Source organism: Lampris incognitus, chromosome 7 (genome assembly GCF_029633865.1).
Source record: "Lampris incognitus isolate fLamInc1 chromosome 7, fLamInc1.hap2, whole genome shotgun sequence".
NCBI classification, from domain to species: Eukaryota; Metazoa; Chordata; class Actinopteri; order Lampriformes; family Lampridae; genus Lampris; species Lampris incognitus.
In genome coordinates, this window is record NC_079217.1 from 16,353,125 (window position 1) to 16,375,122 (window position 21,998).

General features: G+C 43.1%; 1 protein-coding gene across 1 annotated transcript; it reads left to right on the forward strand.

Moving 5' to 3' along the window:
• Positions 1 to 1,056: 1,056 nt before the first annotated feature.
• On the forward strand, positions 1,057 to 15,080 carry tada2a (transcriptional adaptor 2A). The gene is made up of 15 exons (XM_056283651.1): positions 1,057 to 1,157; positions 1,935 to 2,041; positions 2,136 to 2,195; positions 2,310 to 2,401; positions 2,961 to 3,118; positions 3,841 to 3,929; positions 4,799 to 4,871; positions 5,119 to 5,182; positions 8,863 to 8,906; positions 10,606 to 10,716; positions 11,676 to 11,747; positions 13,412 to 13,544; positions 13,972 to 14,015; positions 14,405 to 14,484; positions 14,601 to 15,080. The coding sequence occupies exons 1-15, from the start codon at positions 1,133 to 1,135 to the stop codon at positions 14,784 to 14,786; spliced, it is 1,338 nt and encodes a 445-aa protein (XP_056139626.1). The 5' UTR covers positions 1,057 to 1,132; the 3' UTR covers positions 14,787 to 15,080.
• Positions 15,081 to 21,998: the final 6,918 nt, after the last annotated feature.

The window sequence follows — 21,998 nt, forward strand, 5'->3', positions numbered from 1 at the left end:
AAGTGAAATGGGGTAATAGTGTTTCAGCCCCATTTGGGGTTATCAGTGGTGTCAGACAAGGGTGAATTATGTCTCCGGCTCTCTACAATTTATATATTGATGATTTGTCCAAGCAGCTGAAAGCCTGTAACACTGGGTGCATGACTGGCAATACCTTGGTGAACCATATTATGTTTGCAGATGACCTTGTCATTCTTAGTCCCTGTAGCGCTGGTCTCCAGCAGCTCCTTGATATATGTTCTATGTATGGTGTGAAGCATGACATCAAATACAATGCTAGTAAGAGTGTTATCATGATCTGCAGAACCAAATGGGTCAATCATCTAAAATTTCCTGATTTTAAATAGTCTGATAATAATCTTGTGGTATGTAATAAGGTGAAATATTTTGGGCACTATATCATTGAACAAATGACAGATAATGATGATATTTATAGGCAATGCCGCATGATGTATGCACAAGCAAACACTCTGCCACACAAGTTTGGTATGTGTTCAGTTAGTGTGAAGATGTCTCTGTTCAGAGCATACTGTACAACACTCTATACTGCACGCCTGTGGTCAAACTACAGAAAAGCAAGTTTACAGAGGCTTCGAGTAGCTTATAATGATGCTATGAGAATACTGCTAAAAAGACCTAGATGGTGTAGTGCAAGTGAAATGTTTGTGGCTGCAGGAGTCAGTACCTTTCAAGCTCTTCTAAGAAATCTTATGTATAAATTTATTTGCCGGCTTAATGACTCTGATAATGTAATCATCAACAGTTTAACTAATGTAAGATTCGGTGCCGCACGCTACCAATCCCGGCAGTGGGACCACTGGTATAGCTGCCTTCTTTTAACACACTGACTTGTTCCATTTATGTAATTTTATTGTGTTTACTCTGTGTATTGTCTAGGGATTGTCTTTTACCTATTTGTCTTTGTCTGCTATGGACCCTGAGTCTGCAATAAAGTTTGAATTGAATTGAATTGAATTCATAACACTTTGGTTGAATCGCCAGTCATCGATTTATCCTGGTTTGACTAGCTTTGCCTGCGTGCGCAGGCTTATAATTCAAGTTTGAATAATAGATTGAAACCAAACGATTGATTCAGGTTTGAGATTTATTCCTCTAACCTTAACACTATTCTATGGATCGACTGGCATCTTTTGGAAGTAAGTCGTGTCAATAACCAAATCAAGATGAAAATGAACATACAGGCTGATCCTCTGCTAGGTTGCTTGTGGCTAGCTACGCTCCAGGCGTAAATGAAGCTATGCGAGTTAGCTAATGTGTTGTTTGTGTGAACGTTGCCTGGCGATTTTAACGAAACACCAGTCCATGGCTGTGTTAACAGTGAACGACAATAATTTGTCGGCCTTAACAAGGAGGCTGTGGTGATATTGTTTTAGATATCTGATGTGTCACGCATCCGTGTGTGCTTTATTGAATAAAAATGTGTTCATATCCATCAGGCTGAGGCACACCGATAACGTATTGACAATCACAGCTTTTATTATCACTGCTGGAGTGGTCACAGTGATTGTTAGCTCGGCACAGTCTGCTTACATTTGCTATACTGAATTAGGATGTTGCCTTTGGCTAAATTACGCAGCATTTTCCGCATTTAGGAGGGGCTTTTGGTTTTGATATACTTTATTAATCCCCATGTGGAAATTATGCTCTGCATTTAACCATCCCGGCTTGTGTAGCTAGGAACAGTGGGCAGCCGCCGTGCAGCACTCGGGAAAAGCTTTAAAGCTTTTGTTAAAAATAGTTGGGGGGGGGTTAATGAATTAAGCGAAATGAGTCGTTTGCATTTTAACATTATGGAAAAGTTGATTTTATTTTCTCAGGCATAACTAGATGTTCATCTTGAACATCTATACATCTATATGTAAAACCCCAGTGCTTTATCTGTGTTTTAAGCATACAAATGCTTCTTGTTTCAGATGATCCTTTTGATAAGCCACCATGCAGGGGCTGCTCATCATATCTTACTGAGCCCTACATCAAATGTGCCGAGTGTGGACCCTCACCATTCCTGCTATGTCTTCAGGTAAGTGGAGGCCGTTGTACAAGTATCATAGCAGTCTCTGTTGATTAACCAACCACTTGTTCTTACTGTAAAGTATTCAAAACATTTTCTTTAGTGTTTCACCAGAGGATTTGAATATAAGAAACATCAGAGTGATCACAAATATGAAATCATGGTGAGTAAACAAAAAAGGCATTGGCATGTCTCTTGTTGTTCTCCAAATTAATACACACATATACACTCGGGGACATACTTTCAGCGCATTTACCAATCTGCTTCTATCATGCAGACATCAGACTTCCCTGTACTGGACCCTGGATGGACAGCACAAGAAGAGATGGCCCTGTTGGAAGCAGTTATGGACTGTGGTTTTGGAAACTGGTTAGTCTGCTCTTTACAGACTGTTACAGACTGAGGCTAGTCTTTCAAATGTGTCACCAGGACATCCTCTAGTGATAGGCCAATGTCAAGCTATTATTCAGGTGAAATACAGAATGAAATACAAATTTATATATATCATCCATGGATTAAATTGGGTCAGGGCCAGCCAGGAGCTTCACCACCTAGGTTTCCAAACATCATCAGATGGAGCTTGAGCCCTTGTACATCAGGATATGAATGATACAAATGAAATTTTACATTTTGTTGAAAATCTTTAATTCTTGTATTTATTCAGAATTTAAAAAAAATGCAATTAAAGGCTTTATATATTATTTATTATGTTATAGGTCTGTATACAATTTATAAAACATAATATTCAGCATCCATGCACATAGCCAACCCCCTTGAAACAAGGCACCCCCACCTCACAAATCCCATTTTAACCTGTGATGCCATCTAATATTTTTTTAATAGGAACTGGCAATTGTAAAACAGTTTGCACATTGAAACTGTTATAATGACAATTGTATTTATAATTACATTTCTTACTCTTTCTTAGGCAAGATGTGGCTTACCAGATGCGCACCAAGAGCAAGGAGGAGTGTGAGAGCCACTACATGAAGAACTTCATCAATAATCCTCTGTTCTCCTCTACCTTGCTCAGCCTCCGACAAATGGAGGAGTCTCGTTCTGCAGACAGTGCGATTCCCTTCAAATGTCAGTATACATGTAAACCACTAGCTTTAATTGTGTTTGTTGAAAACTGTTGTTTCATAAATTGTGAATTTGACGAAAAGAATATGAAGTGATTGTATTCTCTAAAGGACTTAATACCTTTGTAGAATTTCAAGAGCCGTCAAACTGAGGCATTTAATTGTTACGGAGATTTGTCTCCAACTCTTAGTATTTATCATAATTGCTGTATTTTAGACTAAGCTTTCAAGTTAGCATGTTGCAGACTATTGCTAACTAGAGTATCTTGTTTAGCTGGTTGACCATGCATCATCTCTGAAAGATAATAAAGAAAAATATCCCTTTTACCTAAAAATTACTAGCCCATCATGATGGCTGATCAATATGTCAGCCAGTAGTTTGTGCCAATCTGCCTCGGTTCTACATCTGTAAGTGTTTATTTGCCTGACAAACCATCCTCAGTTACCAAAGACAGATTTCAAACACAGAAAGCTAAGCAATCATTAGAACAAATTTGACATTTCTAAATATAGTATTAGGTCTTGTAAAATCAAGTGTGCCTCAAAGGAAGTAGGTGATACTGAGAGATGTATTAAAAATCTTTAAATATCCTCTTACAGTGTACCTCATGTCCATTCTGACATTTCCTGTATACCTGAAATTTTGTGGGTTTTCTTGAGTTTGTTTCTTCACAGTACAGAGGACATATTAACATTTAAATGTGTACATACTTTCTCTGGTCACAGCTACAGATGATCCTCCTAGGCCCACATTTGACTCGGTGCTGTCTCGGGATATGGCTGGATACATGCCTGCCAGAGCAGACTTTATGGAGGTGAGGGGAGATCTAGATTTCGGATTAAGTCATACGTCTACTACGAGAGTACTTTTTGAATGTTATTCCAGTGCCAAAGTAATGCGATGATGAATTGCCTGCTTTATTCTGAAGTAATTTGGTGATGTCATGTTATTTGCTTTAAAGCTAAGACATAGATAGCCACTAGATGGCTCTATATTGTCTCATTTAAAGACCACATGAAACATAATTTAGAGTGTTAAGGGCTTCCAAGATGTGAAAAATCTCCGGAAGAAACAAGCAGTTGGGCTAGGATTTAAGAAGGGACGGATGGTGGATGTGATTGGGATTCTAAAGAGAATTGAAATCGCATTACTACTGGACATTTTTCTTGATGCCCACCCACAGCTGTAAAAAGATGCAACTATGAATTTACTGTCTTTAAGCAAGAGAAAACATGAAAACTTTTTTGTGTGAATCTTTTGGCAAAAAAAATCCACTACTACTACTTTCGGCTACTCCTGTTAGGGGTCACCACAGCAGATCGTCCGTTTCCATGTCTTCCTGTCCTCTGCATCTTCCTCTGTCACACCAGCCACCTGCATGTCCTCCCTCACCACATCCATAAACCTGCTTTTGGCAAAAAATAATGACGGAAAATTGAGAACTTGGTGCAGATAAAGGGGTAAAATGGAATAAAATACATTTTATTTCATGTGGTCTTAAAATGTTGACACATACCTTGCCTTACCCTTGCTGTTGTCTTTGAAATGAGTGATTCAGTCCTTAACCCTTTGAAAACTTGACTTGGGGTGTTCATCATGGTGGACGGCAGTAAAAACTCCACTGTTTCAGATAATCGCTCTTATTCTAAGACTATTTAAACGCTTTTTTGTTGGCCTATGTAGGAGTTTGACAACTATGCTGAGTGGGATTTGAAAGACATTGACTTTGTGGATGATGATTCAGATATCCTACATGGTGGGTATAATCTTATTGTTTGTTTGTTTGTTTGTTTGTTTTTAAATGGGAATATTTGTGAATGTTCTCATTCCTCCAGGTCATAGTTATCCAAAGGAATTGAATCAAGTGCAACTGGACTTTGTTATATATTCGTGTGTCAAGTTGCACTTGATTAAATTCCTTTGGATAATTGGGAATATTGGTAATTAGTTGTAGGCAGCTCCTTTACTAACCCCCTGCATTTTGTCATGTCTTTCCTCTTTAGCACTCAAGGTTGCAGTTGTCGACATATATCATTCAAGATTAAAAGAGAGACAACGCAGGAAGAAGTACGTTTTTTTCACTTATTTTCTTATGATGGATGATGTAATGACCCCAGTCTATCAATAGATGGCAATATAAGACAATGCTGTTTTTGATCGCTCAAAACAAGACTTGCTGAATAACATTTAAGTTGTATTTTTGAACATCTATCTATGCCTCTAGAATGTGTCTTCCTCTTTCTAGAAATTAAATAATTCCAGAAGTATCATCACTAACAGGGGAAAAAACCAATAGCACTATTAGAAAAAGCATATTTGAGAAGCTCAGACTGTTTAAAGTTAAACTTTACAGCTGTTATTACTGACACTGAGCTTTTTAAAATGTCCTATACCATCTACATGAGCTCTTGTCCAACACATTGATAGTTTGACTGGGGAGAAACATGTCCGCCCCTTCATAAAATTATGCTTGCACTTGAGAGTAAAGCACCGAGTTGGTCAGTTGTCTTTAAAACACAGTTGCTGTGAACTCACGCCAGCGTATGATATCTATTCAGAATCCGGGCTGTACTCAAACTGGTTGTAGACATTTATGACATATAGTGAGCTAATTTATCCGATTAAATTGGATGCATTTTTCTATTAAACACTTTAAATTATATTAAACATTATGGGTTGGTCAGTCACTTTAAAGGGGGCAATGTGTAAGAATCAGCCAACTGTCGAATTCATACTCCAAACAAATAGGGGGCAGCATATTACCAGAAAGTTGGGGTGAAATTCACAGTCCCTCCCAAAGGGACTTCACTCAAGAGGTTTCCTATGGGAATTTAGGGTGCTTTCACACTAGAGCTTTTTTTATTTTTTTATTTCCCCCCCTTTTTCTCCCCAATTGTATCTGGCCAATTACTCCACTCTTCCGAGCCGTGCTGGTTGCTGCTCCAACCCCTCTGCCGAATTGGGGAGGGCTGCAGACTACCACATGCCTCCTCTGATACATGTGGAGTCATCAGCCACTTCTTTTCACCTGACAGTGAGGAGTTTTGCCAGGGGGACTAGCACTTGGGAGGATCACGCTATTCCCCCCAGTTCCCTCTCCCCCCATGAACAGGTGCCCCAACCGACCAGAGGAGGTGCTAGTGTGGTGACCAGGACACATACCCACATACGGCGTCCCACCCATAGACACGGCCAATTGTGACTGTAGGGACGCCTGACCAAGCCGGAGGTAACACGGAGATTCGAACCGGCGATCGGTGTTTGCTTGTATCAGAGAGCGCACATTAGTGAGTGTGCATGAGATAGATATTGGTGTCCGTCTCTGGTCAGGCTTGGGCTGAGAATTGCAGACTTTGTTGGCCTGGGGCGGGCTAGGGCTTGATCACCACGGCCTAGTGCTGGGGTTTTTGGCCTGTGCAGGGCTCTGCTGTTCATGTACACGTCCACTTGGTAATATATTCAAGCCTTTAGAGTGCGTGGGACAGAACTGCACTTTTGCCATAAGGGTTTCTAACTCACCACTGTTCAAACAATTTTGCATGCATTATACACAAAAAAAAAAAAAACATAAAATATAGGAAGATTTGTCGAGCCACTCGCAAAGAAAAACTATCGGACCTAAAGTTTATCATTTTTTGAGATATGAGTGTTCAGAGGGTATGCGTCCCATAGACTAACATTACATGACCATATATGGTGCACTCTGACACACTAAGTCTTCCAAATTTCCGATATTTTTACATCGCTGTAGCATCCTCAATTCTTTGCGGATGACATTGTGATCTGTAGCGAGAGTAGGGTGCAGGTTGAGGAGAGCCTGGAGAGGTGGGGGTATGCTCTGGAGAGAAGAGGAATGAAAGTCAGAAGGAGCAAGATGGAATACCTGTGCATGAATGACAGGGAGGACAGTGGAATGGTGAGGATGCAAGGAGTAGAGGGGACAAAGTCGTATGAGTTTAAATACTTGAGGTCAACTGTACAAAGTAACAGGGAGTGCAGGAGAGAGGTGAAGAAGAGAGTGCAGGCAGGGTGGAGTGGGTGGAAAAGAGTGTCAGGAGGGATTTGCGGCAGAAGGGTTAAAGGGAATGTTTACAAGATGGTTGTGAGACCAGCTATGTTATATGGTTTGGAGACAGTGGCACTGACGAAAAGACAGGAGGCGGAGCTGGAGGTGGCAGAGTTGAAGATGCTAAGATTTGCATTGGGAGTGACGAGGAAGGACAGGATTAGGACCAATTATAGAGGGACAGCTCAGGTTGGACGGTTTGGAGACAAAGCAAGAGAGGCAAGATTGAGATGGCTTGGACATGTGTGGAGGAGAGATTCTGGGTATATTGGCAGAAGGATGCTGAATATGAAGCTGCCAGGGAAGAGGAAAAGAGGAATGCCAAAGAGGAGGTTTATGGATGTGGTGAGAGAGGACATGCAGGTGGCTAGTGTGACAGAGGAAGATGTAGAGGACAGGAAGAAATGGAAACGGATGACCCACTGTGGCAACCCCTAACGGGAGCAGCCAAAAGTAATAGTAGTAGTAGTAGTTGTATACATCAAAATTTTTGCTGGCACTCAACGATGTAAAAATCTAAGCTGTGCGATCTACAGTTTTTGAGATATGAGCATTTGTTCGGGGGGGTGCCTGCCCTTACCCTCAGAGAAGCGCTACTCCCTCATCCTCTCGTGTTGGACTGAGGGCAGACTGGATGCTACACTGACTCACTATCGCTTCTTGAGGTACAAAGTGGTATTACAAGATGGTACGGGCCAGGGTTAGTTGGTTAGCATGCTAACTTCAGTAGATATCGCTGCAACACAATACATAGACATGTTTAACATAACATTTCTTCACATTCTGTTGATAATTTTATTTTATTTTTTAAACTAAAATAATCACATATTTCCTCTTTAAAATAATCCCTTTCCACTAAATTGTTAGTCTTGGTTGCACTTCCTTCATTAATACATACATTAGTAAATCATCTCTAATTATATCCTGCTCCCAGGGCACTGTGGAATGGTATGTCTGGCTGGGAAGGCACGTGTGTTGTCCAGCTCCCCTTTCCATCCAGTGCTCCTACTGTTTTCTCTCTTAGCTTGCAACCAAGTCAAAGTACATCAAAGCGGTGTAAAAGCCCAGTCCAGAAAGCTGAAGTCCTAACCGTGTATTTGATTCACCCATGTACTAAACCAGCAGATCGCACAGACTAGTTTCCCACATCAGCTAGCTCCCTAAATTGATGGAGTAAAGGCACAGTTAGGGTTTTTACTTTCTGGACTGGGTTTTTAGCAACCCCAAGTGCTAACCTGTGAGCTGTAGAGTGCAGTTTTGGAAGAGCCACGAAAAGTCTCTCAGAGTAATTTGCCAGTCAGTTAGACCATTGTGACCCTTTTTGAATTGCTCAACACCTTTATTACTAAATTCGTTTTGTTAGCCGAGCTGAATTGTTTGGTCACATTAAATCTAACAACTAAAATGATAGATGAAGAATAAAATAAACTCCATGCTGAGGGGTTTATACCTTGGAAAGGTGATTCTATTAAGGTCACCAGAAACGACACTAGAACAAACAAAACCGATAGGAGCACCAAACTTTGGGAGAAGACCAGAGTGTCATTTAGATTGCTTTAATGAACAGACTTAATATTTCAAAAAGAAATTATATCTACACAAGCTAAGTTTCAGTTTGTATAATTTCAGTTACAAGGCTAGACATACAAGTCTGGTATTAAAAGTTTCTGTTGTCTTGCAGGATAATTCGAGACCATGGACTAATCAACCTGAGGAAATTCCAGAGTAAGTCCTTGTCTGAAAGCTGCTTGCGCTTGGCTGCTGTTGCAATCATAACCCCTGGGAGAAGCATCTGATATCTAACAGAGATTAGTTTTGTGTTTGTTTGTGTTTCTATGGCCGCAGTGTGTTTGTGTTTCTCTGGTGCAATAACTACCATTGACCTCCATGGCCCCCCTGGGTAGCTCAAATGTTGGTGTCTGACAGTGCTTGTGTTTACAGTCGAGACTGGGAATAGTCCACGGGGCACCTGTGCCAGCATGAGCTATGAAATGATTACCTCACTATGAGTAGATCCCTATGCAATGAACACCTCAAGTCTAACAGGAGGGACCTTTATGAGGTTCTATTGATCCACACCTCACAGGTTGGATTTCATCCAAGCCTGGTAACGCTTCCATGCCTTGGATTTATGCACTGGGGGTCAGACGGCAAAGGTACTGCATACTATATGTATGTAGTCATCCAATTTGCCAGGTTTTTACCTCTAACTGACAAACCCTTTGTTATCTCCAGGTGTTGCCCTGTGAAATTGGTTGTGGTTTTGGGGATTTCAAGAGCACTCCCCTCATGTTTTATTTATCCATCCTCCAGCCTCCAGTCAGCCCTCCTCCCTCTCTCCCTCCTTCCCCTTATCTCTGTAGTGTTTCAAGACAAAAGGGAACCTAAAGTAGCTTTGGAGCTGCAGACTGGTTGTCATGGAGACTGTCAAGAGTGCATAAGTGTGTGTGTGTGTGTGTGCGCGCACGCGCACACAAATGTAAATTGTGTGTGTGTGTGTGTGTGTGTGTGTGTGTGTGTGTGTGTGTTCACATTTATGTCATACACAATAATAGAAGGAGTATGCCAGTCTGGAAAGCTCACGGTGTCATGCTTTGGCTATTGCTGGAGGCAGTTTGACCGACAGTGTTATTATACTCGCAGGGCAATTGTCTATCTGAAGCCCATTGTGACTAGTCTGAGGCCTGTCACATTAAATGATTCAAGTCATTGTTTTGGTCCAACAGCACGTTGAATCCCCTGTTGCTTTTATTATTATTTATTTCCTCTCAGCTGTGCAATTGGTGTCCTGTCACACAAGAAGTTGCACACATTAAAAGATGCCATTCATGTCGATTTGGTCAACTCCTTCAGAGGTTGAGCTCTGTACTTTATTCTTCGCCTACTATTAAGTGTCTTTGTTGCATTGCAGAGTGCAAACATGACTTTTATGGGGGGGGGGTGCAGTCAGACGGCGATGATAAATGCTAGTTAGAGCATGGATACAAAGAGGCTAATGAGAGAATTTGGCAGAAGCTCAGGTCCATTCTTCTCATCCATCCCTGACAGCTTTCCTTTTTGGCTTTTACACTTTTCTGTTACTCAGCAACACTGGTGATGCTTTTGAGTCCAGCACGTAAGAGGGGGGTTGTGGCGGGTTGGTGGTGAAATGCCCATTGGGGGAGCTTTTACACTGTTACCAGCCTCATCAGGGTGCGTATGACATGCAATAAGGTTGCTCGATAGAAGATTTTAACTTCTCCTTTGTGTTCCTTGGAAGGCCTCTTATCTAAGCTAAGATGAATCAATATGATACAGTGTACCAATACAGCAGTTACCATGTTTCCCCAGGCCCTGTGTTCCTTTCCATCACCTGCTCAATACCCTACATGTGTTTATCTGTCTATCTCTCTCTATACTCTCTTTCTCTTGCTCTCTGTCTCAGTACTCGAGCGATGCTACCCAAAGGAAGTGCAAGAACTGTATGATGTCATGAGACGATTTGCAAGAGTAGTTGGGCCTATTGAGCATGACAAATTCATCGAAAGTCACGCGTGTGAGTATAAGCTGTGTACACACTGTTATGTTCACAGGCTGGTTGAAAGCTTGACATGAATGCCTACAACCTGTTTTTATTTCTACAGTAAACTAATCACCACGCTGTGAACCTGTTGACTAATTATCCTAGCTGCAGGCTCCAAATATGTGTGAATGTGTGCAAATTATTATGTGAATGTGTTTTAACTCACATACACAACATTAGCATGAATTGGTTGACGTGAGCTATTTAGCTCTGATAGATCATTTTTGTTTGTGGCAGTTAGTTTGTGTTGTAATAATGAAACGAAGGGCAGCACGGTTGTGCAGTGGTTAGCGCAGTCGCCTCACAGCAAGAAGGTTCTTGGTTCAAGCCCCAGGGTAGTCCAACCTTGGGGGTTGTCCCGGTTGTCCTCTGTGTGGAGTTTGCATGGGTTTCTTCCGGGTGCTCCCGTTTCCTCCCAAAGTCCAAAGACACATGCAGGTCAGGTGAATCGGCCATACTAAATTGTCCCTAGGTGTGTGTGTGTGTGTGTGTGTGTGTGTGTGTGTGTGTGTGTGTGTGTGTGTGTGTGTGTGTGTGTGTGTGTGTGTGTGTTGGCCCTGTGATGGACTGGCGACCTGTCCAAGGTGTCTCTCCACCTGTCACCCAATGACTGCTGGGATCGGCTCCAGCATCCCCGCAACCCTGAGAGCAGGATAAGCGGTTTGGATAATGGGTGGATGAATGGATTAATGACACAGTTTGCATTCAAAGGTATATATTTCTTTATGGAAATGTTTAAATTACACAAACACACAGGCACATTGTGCCATCATGTATTGTCAAGCCCAGTGGAAAGGATCTGCTCGAAACAATGCTTGAGGTGTGTTTGGTTCTGACATCAGTAAGCACATATCTAAAGCTCAGGTGTCCTCTATCTTTGCAACGGTGTGTTCAGGTGCACCTCTGACTGCTGCTGTGTCCATCTCTTTCAGTGGAATTTGACCTGAGGAGAGAAATCCATAGGCTGCAGGAGTACAGAAAGGCTGGGATCAAGTCTTTCTGCAGTAAGTTTAGCCTCACTTTTCATGCCTTGCCATCACTGTTTTTACTGTGAATCAAATCACTGGCCCATTCAGAAGGCTCCTACTTATAGTTGTCTGACTGAAGCTACGTACCCAAGCAGAGTGACATTTGTGTTTTCAGACGTGGGCTTCACAGGTATTTAACTCCTAACTTATTTTTCAGCAAAAGCTCCCGAGGCTAAAGTTTTTGTTGTCAGAGCATTTGGGGTTGAGTATATTCTGTGGGTTGTGGCCCCTTAAAAAAAGCACTTGCTAGCTTTGCAAAATTGGCATTCAGGTTTCTGTTACAATGCATGAGTCATAGTGGAGCAAACAAATACTCTATTAAAAGTTGATCATTTTTAGACACATTAGGGGATAGAGGAGAGGACAGCTGACATCTAATGTTGGTAGTGTCGTGTAGTTCTGGCTCTACTTTGGGCTACTTTTGCTGAAGTGCCAGAGAACAATTAGCCTAGTGTATAAAAGATAGAATACACAGGGTGTTTTTAACCCTAAATCGTCCCATCAGGACCTCTGGATTACCTGTCAACCAGGACATCACTCTTCTAAGTAGACCTAGTGCTTAGAAGTAGCTAGCAAGGCTAAAATAGGGGATAGTAGCAAGCTTTAACGCTGAGGTAGGCAACTGTCTTTCAGTGTTATTTGGCAAAAAAAAATCATATCCTTCTTACAGCTATGAGTTATTTAAATAGTCTGAGGAAGAAAAAAATGGTCTGAGAGAAAATCAAGCCTCTGTGTTTAACCCTATGTATCTACTCAGCATCTCAAAATCTCACCTGAGCTCCCCTGATTGGTTGAGATGGCCCTCAACCAATCAGGGGGGTTCTCTGTGACGGGGCGGTCCTACTGCCTGTCAGTCAGTCATGTACACAGCCTCACTCAGATTTTTTTGTCACCATGGATCTTGCAGATGTGAATAGACTAAATAGCATTCATCTAAATAGTGTTCATCTTAATAAATACTTCACCTACTTTAACCATCAATCTAAGAGTAACTAAAAAATATAATTTTTACATGCATAGATTATTATTGATGAAAATACAAGTTTTGTCAGTGATAACTTCCAAACTTAGGAAAGCGTGTGAACCTGGTTTGCGGGAGGGAAGGAGGAGTTATTGCAAAGGGTGAGAGGATTTTTTTGGGGCGGTTCAATTTCGAAATTGCTCACTTCTCCAAAGTTGCCTACCCCAGCTTTAAAGAGTAAGCACTCGTTTGTCACTCACAATTTGGAAAAGGCCAGAACATGTGTTTAGATGAAGAGGACAGTGATGGGGGCTGAAGCTGGTAGTGGTGTCATTAAACACCACACCACAGCTTCTCACAAGTCCACCCAGAGAGTTTAGTCTGCTAATGCTGGCGTGTCTCGTTTCTGCTAGACTCATTTATTGGTCTAACGCGCTGGACCCCACAAGTGTTGGCTATGCAGTATTGAGAAGCATCATCTTTTTGTTGACTTTGTCACCAAGCCAATCTGTTTTACCACCCTAGGGAAAACTTAACACACTTGGAGGTCCAAAAAAAATGAGATTAAAGGTTTACTATGCCTTTAAAGAACTGATTAACTGTTGTTTTTTTAAATGTAGAGATTTGAAGGCTTCCATCCTCCATTAACCTCCAGGCACTGTGTATCCCTCCCTGGCAGGTGCCAAGGTTTATGAGCGGGTGAAGCGAGTGCGGGAGGATGAGCAAAGGAAGAGAACCATGTTGTGTGATGTGCTACAGTACATCCAGGATGGCCGGGCATGCCAGCAGTGGCTCAGTAAACAGGCTGCAATGTGAGACCACACTTTTTTTTTTCTTCCAGTTTTAAACCGTGTGTGGGATAGAGGGGCTAGTGTAGCCTTGCTCTCCGGAGATCCCAACTACTAACTTCATATAAACACTAGATTTGGTAAGATGAACAAGGCTAGATTTGGTTCTTATGTCTCAACTCCACTGTAGTCCTCTCCTTGTGCAACATTTATGCCCAAATTATAAATTTTGTCTTTTTAACACAATGCTACTCTTGTAAATTATATTTTTCATCCAAAGCCTTTTGTCTGGTTCAGTCTTTGCAGTGGTTCGTGCTCAGGTAGGAGGAGGATGCCACTAAGTGAGAATAACAAACAAAGTCTGAAAGTGGTGTGCTTATGTTGGTAGCATGTGTGTGGCGTGCATTTGCTTAATGTGTAGTGTCAGTAACATTTTTCCCTTTGAACACAGAGACGCTGGCATCACTCCTGTTGTTACGACCATCACCATGTCAAGTAAGTAGCCTCACCCTGACTCCCTGTCCCTCAGCAGCTCCCTCCCAATGCTCTCTGATCTATTTTCTTAGCAAGGTACTCAGGCAGGCACTCTTACATTAATGTATTCTCAGAGATATTAATATTTGGGAAAATGGGTTTGGCATGCATGTTTATCTGTTGTTGTTTTCCCCTTATATTCGTTTCTTCCCCTTAACCTGAAGCAAACAAATAGGATACTTAGACCCCAGGTATATTAACACGTTTTGCGCAGCATAAATATTTGTGCCAATGTCATATCCAACAAAGGGATTAACAGTTTATTTTGTCAAGCCGCCATTATGTTATCTGAGGTGTGGACCAGTGTCGCTGGCCAGTTCAGACTGTTTTATCAAATTGCTGTTCCACAGCAACAGGTAGAAGAAGCGCCCCTCCCCTCAACCTGACCGGACTTCCAGGAACCGAGAAGCTCAATGAGCGTGAAAAAGAGGTACAGCTGCTTTTTCTTCTCCGGGTTTTCATACTGAAAGTTTAGAGAAGTGCACCATATGCTATCATAACTGCCACTATGTCTGTATAACCTCCACATTTGTCTTGTGCTTGTAGCTGTGCCAGGTAGTACGGCTGGTTCCAGGGGCCTACCTGGAATATAAGCAGGCCCTGCTTAATGAATGCAGGCGGCAGGGTGGCTTGAGGCTAGCACAGGCCCGGGCTCTGATCAAGATTGATGTCAACAAGACACGCAAAATATATGATTTCCTTATCAAGGAGGGCTACATTAATAAGGCCTAGGGCCACTGGAGGATGTTCTGTGACTACAGAGACGATTGGATTCCAGTTGGCGGTACATGTTTTGTGTTTTTGTTCTTTTCACTGATGTTGTCATTGTGATATTATGCTCTATTTTGTCCTGATGAGAGGTTTCATCGCTGCTGCTTCCACTGCAAGATTTGAACACTTGGATCAATCTTGTATGAACTTACAGGAGTCATAAAACCAAAACTAATCTCTTTGCAATTTCCAACATCTTAGAATCCCACACAAAATGTCATCATTTCGCCTGTAATAATAAAAACACATTTCCATAAGAAGAATTAATGGGTGTTTTATTATTTATCTCTATCTCTATTTTATGCTGTTCATTCTACTAGGATTATCAACATCTGCAGAACCATTCAACTCTATATTTCATTACACTGCAATAAAAAATTTCAATGCATTTCTGATAAGAACCTGCTGGAGAAAATGTAAAATTGAAGGAGAGGAGGAAAGAGAAAATGTTTATTCAGTTGTGAGGCAGGGCAACAAATTTTGTCAGCTCCAAGTGCATAACATTTATTCTACACTCACCTTGAAAGCGTTCTGACCCTTAAAAAAGGAAAATGTCTGTGCACTTCAAATCTGGAAGCTACTTTACACTATGATGAATCTGAAGCGAGTTCTTTTCGTGCTTGAATCATTTAAGCACACATTGCAAAGAGCAAAGCATTTATAAAGAAATGGGTCTTTTTTTTTAAACGTTCACAGTCAAAATAGAGACCATTACGAAGTCCCTTTCACTGATGTACAATGATGAGGTTTATTGTGAAGCTCATCTAGATGCTGCTGTAATTCAACAGCATCAGCGCTGAGTCAAATCGTACAAAAGTTTCCCCCATAGATGCCCTCATCCTTGGCATCTGTCTCCTCCTCTCCCTCTCCGTCGGTGGAGTGTGGGTCCGGTGTGACGTGGGATAACTGTGACTAATGCTACGCAAGCAGGCAGGCAGCTATACCAGTCCCTGACAGCCTTATCAGAGCAGTGCCGAGCAAATGAGTCAGCCTGAGTTAACATCCTGATAAGGACATCAGATGCAACCTTTGATGATAAGGCCAAGATGGCACGGGGGGAGCCTCCACGATGTAATTCAGGACCTCTATCTGGATTTGGGAGCATGAGGAATACAGAAATTGACAGATGTCATCTCCCCCCACCGCCCATATATTTCAGTGTCGTACTAAACCATGGTTCAAAAAGATGAGACTGCTGACATTGCTCAGTCACTTGGCTCCCCTGCTTGTGCTCTTTTTACAGAATAATGGTTTCCTCGTGTTACACTTGACTCTTTTTTTACCCCACATCTTCTCTCGCTAGTCTTGTAAGCTTGACCCTGCTAACCATGAGGTCAAACAGCAAACAGGGATTTAAGAAGTCAGTCCTCCCAGCCGTTGTATGACTGATGGCGATGAGCGAAGTTTGGCGTGTTCATTAAAGGGAGTCACGGGCTATACTCGAGTTACATAGAATAAATACGACCTCCACATTAAAAGTGAGCAGTGGCATATGAAGCAACGCCGTCTCATACAATACCAAAAGAGTTGTGGTTAATATGTGGCCTTAGCCATTTTTTGGGGGGACCCTTGCAGAATAAAGTATATGTCCTTTAGGCTACTCTTGTAGGATGCACATGCTGTGTAAAGTACCTTGCAAAGCTCAATGTATTTCCCCCCGCACGGTGTTGTTTTGGACGCGATGTAATGTCATTAAGTTGTTCGGCTCGGAGGCTCGCTGGTCTATTAGTGTACATCAACGGTGGCAGCTAGTCTGATCACGTGTTCCCCCCCTAAGGACGCGTGTTAGTGTGCCACCTGCTTCGCTATACCTCCTTTGACAAGACATAAGAGAAGTGTGAAAAACAGGAGCTGATGTCGCATGCCAGGACCAGGTGCTGTAAGTCTAGAACAAAATTAATGAAGCAGTATGGAGGATAACGTGAGAGAACTACACATTTGCATTTACAACCTCTTGCACCTAATGGCTTTTAAACATAAGCCCATGTTTTATTTTGTCATACTGTTGTGTGTGTGTGTGTGTGTGTGTGTGTGTGTGTGTGTGTGTGTGTGTGTGTAGACTAATATATAAATGTATCGTAACATACCTGGACAGACTCCTTGTGCCGACACCTGCACCTGACACGTGTAACGGCATGGCCCCCTCTTCCTCACTTCTTGTCGTTTTCTGCTGTGGCAGATGGAGTACGTGTTGGTGTCGATGCTCTGTGTGGGGCCTGGGATGCACTATTTCTCACCCGTCCTGCACAGCAGCACCACTCGCCTGCCTCTCTTTTCCGTCGCTCCGTCTCCCTGCAAAGTTGAACAGTCCTACCGACAAGAAAGCCTGTATCTATGTGACTCCATTACAGCCCATCAAATGTGTGTGTGCTCCTACAGCTGACAGACCTACGCCATGTCCTCGTCTACCCCATTAACCATCTGTGTGTTTTGCATAAGGTGCTTAAGAGTACTAATTTACAATTTACACATTTTCAAGATGTGTATCAGGGTCATACAGTTTTATAAAAATGTGAATAAGAGACAATTTCTGACCAAACTTACGTGTTTCCTATATTGTTTTACATGATCGTCTTCATTATTTGGGGGGGGGGGGTATAAAATGCACACTATACAGGAGAGAGGTGACTTGGTAAAGGTTGTGATCTGGACACAAGAACAAGCTAACAAAGTCACAAGTACATAACATGCTGTACAATCTATACTAGTCTGCCTGGATTCCCCTTTCCATAGAAAAATTGTGTTCATTGAGTCATTCATTCATCTTCAGCCGCTTCCCCAGGATTGGGTCGTGGTGGCAGCAAGCTCAGTAGGGCACTCCAGACGTCCCTCTCCCCAGCAACGCCCTCCAGCTCCTCCTGGGGGATCCCAAGGCGTTCCCAGGCCAGATTGGGCATGTAGTCCCTCCAGCGAGTTCTGGGTCTCCTTCCATTTGGCCGTGCCCGGTAAACCTCCAAAGGAAAGCGCCCAGAAGGCATCCTAACCACATGCCCGAACCACCTCAACTGGCTCCTTTCGACGCGAAGGAGCAGCAATTCTATGCCGAGCTCTCTCCGGATGTATTTTTGTTTGTTTGTTTGTTTTTACCAGAGATGCCAAAGTAGGCTGTATCTTAGTGAGAACACAGCTTCCTAAAAACCACAATTCCCCTGATGAAAACAGGGCTACTGGTGCCAGAGTTCCTCTTTGTGCCTTACTGAGTTTTAACTACGCCGCTATTCACTGTGACATGGTGGTGGGGGTATTGGGGCAGTTGCTGCAAGCCATCCTGTCCTTGTATAATCAAAGTGAGGAGCTGTGTCCGCATACTCGGCACAAAGTCAAACACATTTTCGGTGGGTGCCGGACTCCGCCAGGGTTGTCCCTTGTCTCCTATTCTGTTTGTGATATTCATTGACAGGATCTCAAGGCGCAGCTAAGGTGAGGAGTGTGTCCGTTTTGGAAACCTCAGAATTGCATCTCCGCTCTTTGCAGATGATGTGGTTTTGTTGGCTTCATCGGAACGTGACCTCCAGCACGCACTGGGGCGGTTTGCAGCTGAGTGTGAAATGGCCGGGATGCGAGTCAGCACCTCCAAGTCTGAGGCCATGGTTCTCTACCAGAAAATGGTGTATTGCTCCCTCCGAGTTGGGGATGAGTTGTTGCCTCAAGTGAAGGAGTTCAAGTATCTCGGGGTCTTGTTCACGAGTGAGGGTAGGATGGAGCAGGAGATTGACAGGTGGATTGGTGCAGCATCAGCAGTAATGCGGACGTTGTACCGGACCATTGTGGTGAAGAAGGAGCTGAGCCGGAATGCAAAGCTCTCAATTTACCAGTCAATCTTCGTTCCAGCCTTCAGGTATGATCATGAGTTTTGGGTGGTGACCGAAAGGGTGAGATCGCGGATACAAACGGCTGAAATTAGTTTCCTCTGTAGGGTGTCTGGGCTCAGCCTCAGAGACAGAGAAATTGTGTCTTCTATGCTTTCGTTATCCTCCTTTTTGCATGCTTCAACAGCAGTAGTAATACAATGATGTTTTCCTCTAAAGGTCTGAGATCATACAACATACAGGAGGGGATTTTATAGAAGGAATGTTTGGCGTGATTGTTAGCTCAGTGGTTACACAGTCTTGCTCTGAACTGTATTTTTTGTGTTTTTGTTTGTTTGTTTGTTTGTTTATTTTTTTTTACCAGAACTACCAAAGTAGGCTACTGTATCTTAGTAAGAACACAGCTTCGCTAAAACCACAATTCTCCTGGTGAAAACAGGGCTATTGGTGCCAGAGTTCCTCTTTGTGCCTTATTGAGTTTTAACTGCACCGCTATTCAGTGTGACATGGGGGGGGGGGGGTATTTCCTTCTACTTGGTTACCGAGTACACTGCCGGCAGGTTCCTGACATGTCTCCTGCCGCATCTTTGCAGTAGCCCGTTTAACACTAGAACGACCGGAATTTTACTCCTACCTAAAATGACAATGGGCCGTCAAAATGACGGCCGGTTTTTAAACTCTAAATTCTGTCAAGATAAATACAACATTTAGATATCAATGCATTGCGTATGTTAGTTTGTCTGTTAGGAAACGACTGGCCCCGAAATTAACATTTTAACAACTATAATACTATTTTTAAACAATTTAAACTTCAGAGAGACATGGTCGAACTGGAATAGCAAAATTGAAAAAGTCAAGTCAAGTCAGTTTTTTTCTATAGCCCAATATCACAAATTTGCCTCAAGGGGCTTTACAGCAACACAACGTCCTTAAACCCCCCGGGGGGGACGAAAAACACATATTGCTAATCTAACAAACGTAACAAGGCCTATAAAACGTGAAATGTAAAAAAAGAACTGAAAATAACAATCAAAACAGTCCCAAACAACGACCGGGACTTAAAAACTACTAGAACGACCATGGGCAGTCACGATTTTTAAACATTCTGTCCAGATAAATACCCAGTTGATCTATTAATGCATTGCAAATGTTAGTGTGTCTGTTAAGAAACGACTGACACCAACATTTAAATCGCCGCTGTCCAACGACGCCTCGGTGGACAGCGAGGCAAATCAAGCTCAGCCTATTATTCTGCACTGGAGAACGCTCGTGCTTCTAGAACAGAGTAACGAATTTCGCGAAAGAAATGGTGCGACATGACGCGCACGGTCATGAGCAAAATACCAGCCGTCTTTTTGACGGCTCATGTTCGTTGTGCTGTTACAGCTATAATATTGTAGCGAATTCGGGGGGGGGGGGGGGGGGACAGTCCGGGAACCGCCACAGCCGGGGCGCGAACCCGTGTCTCCCACTCCGCAAGCGACAACGTTGGAGTGGGAGACACGGGTTCGCGTCGCGGCTGTGGCGACGGTTCCTGTCGTTATCCCGAATTCGCTACAATATTTAGTACTTTCTGCCATCTAATGGTGGATTCTAGTCATGCAGTTTGCCTACAGTTGCCATGACACAGGACGTTAAAACCAGGAAGGATGTGTATTTACATTGAGATGACATGTTGACGGACCTCGCCGCAATCCATTATATCTGCTTTCATCTTTCGTCTTTCGTGGCATCGTCTGTGTGTATATTCTTGTTTTGATACTTATCTTTACTTGCATTTAGATATTCGCTAAGTTTATACCATTCAGTCACCATGCTGTTTCAATAATTAGAACATAAGGAGGAACCACGTGTGCGCTGTAATCCAAGTTAACTGTTATTATGCACTGCTAGTGTGAGGCTAGCTTTCATATTATTTAGTGCTGCAGTGAAAAACTTATTCATGTACAGGACTATGAATGAGTACGTTCCAATAATTTGAGATTCGTGTTTCTTTTTGTAGTTTCACAACTTCCAACTTTGTTAAACCTGTGGACAACACTAACCGTCTTCAGAGTCGTAATGTAAGGAAGGTGTTGGCACTTGCTGCCAGTGCCCTTGCTCAGTAGCGAGAAGAGGGAAAGACAGTACAGTCGTTTCAGGTAAGTCTTATAGTAACTTTTTTTGTGTGCAATTGATGTTAAACTCGTTTGCAATTTTAGGCGCATTCAGCGAGCGGTAGGTCTACCCCCCCCCCACAAAGTTGTTAAACTTTGAAAATCAAAACGGTCAAAATGACAAACTCCAGCTACTGCTCCCCCCGCATCTCCACCACAAGCACCACCCCCCTTCAGCCATTATCGTCAGGCAGTGATTAACACAGAGGTAAACCTGTCTTCTATTGTCAACAAGCCACGTTCCCTTGGCAACCAGGTCTCTGGCATTCTGAAGTCTAAAAGAAAGGTGGGCTGAGGGGGAGAGAAGGAGAGAGAGACACACACACATACACACACATGCACACACTCTCTGATGCACGCACACGCGCGCACACACACGCACACACACTAACTCACACTTCTCGCCCTGTTGCTCATCTGTTGGGCAGAGGAGTCGTGACTAACTGGAGCGGTGCACAGAATTGAAGTCTGCTGTAGCACTGACCCGGCTCCCCTCCCCTCCCCCATCTATCTGTGTACGTGCGTTTTCTCACTGAGCTGCTCTCATCAAAGAAAAGCAGGGGGAAAAGATGCAGCCCATTCAAACGCTTGATAAGGTTGGTATTAGCTTCTTCCAAGCCCCTCCACCCCAGCCCGCCGCATATTCATCCGAACGGCACTGAACACAAAGCAGGGATGTCAGAGGAAGCCGCCTCTTCTTGAGCCGTTTGATTCGGTCGAGGCATCTCAGGTTCCTTTGTGCAATGGCAAATGTGCGTTTGATGTGAGAGCAGCGCTGATTAGAGCGACGGGGGGACTCCATGCTGCGCTCAGCTGCTCTCCTGCTCTTGCGTGTTGCCACAGCAAACACTTAGATCCCACGTCTATTTACCACTGTCACAGCTGGAGCAATGGAGCCGCCTGTGGGATCAGGAGTAGCTTTATTTAGACCGACCCCCCTCCACGAGCCACGTCCTGCATCTCTGCCACTGACCACAAAACACTTTCCAGCCGTTTCACCTTACCAGCTCTCTGCCAAATTGTAGAACCCCTTGACGCAGCCTAAAATAAAAGGCTCTACAATTACGGTCTCGCCTGAGACATTTTCACTCAGGCAATTTGCAGTGCATTTTTGGACCCTGTTGTTTATTTTCCCAGGTTTACTAATTCGTTAAGCAATTAGCAGCTGGCATGGATACTCCACCCAAGCTGGAAACAGACACCCCTGT

Excerpts from the sequence above, each read along its gene's own strand:
- tada2a (XM_056283651.1), top strand. The coding sequence starts at position 1,133 with ATGGATCGACTGGCATCTTTTGGAA. Across the intron at positions 3,930-4,798 it reads CCAGAGCAGACTTTATGGAG|GAGTTTGACAACTATGCTGA; the intron begins GTGAGGGGAGAT and ends TGGCCTATGTAG. Across the intron at positions 11,748-13,411 it reads TGGGATCAAGTCTTTCTGCA|GTGCCAAGGTTTATGAGCGG; the intron begins GTAAGTTTAGCC and ends CCTCCCTGGCAG.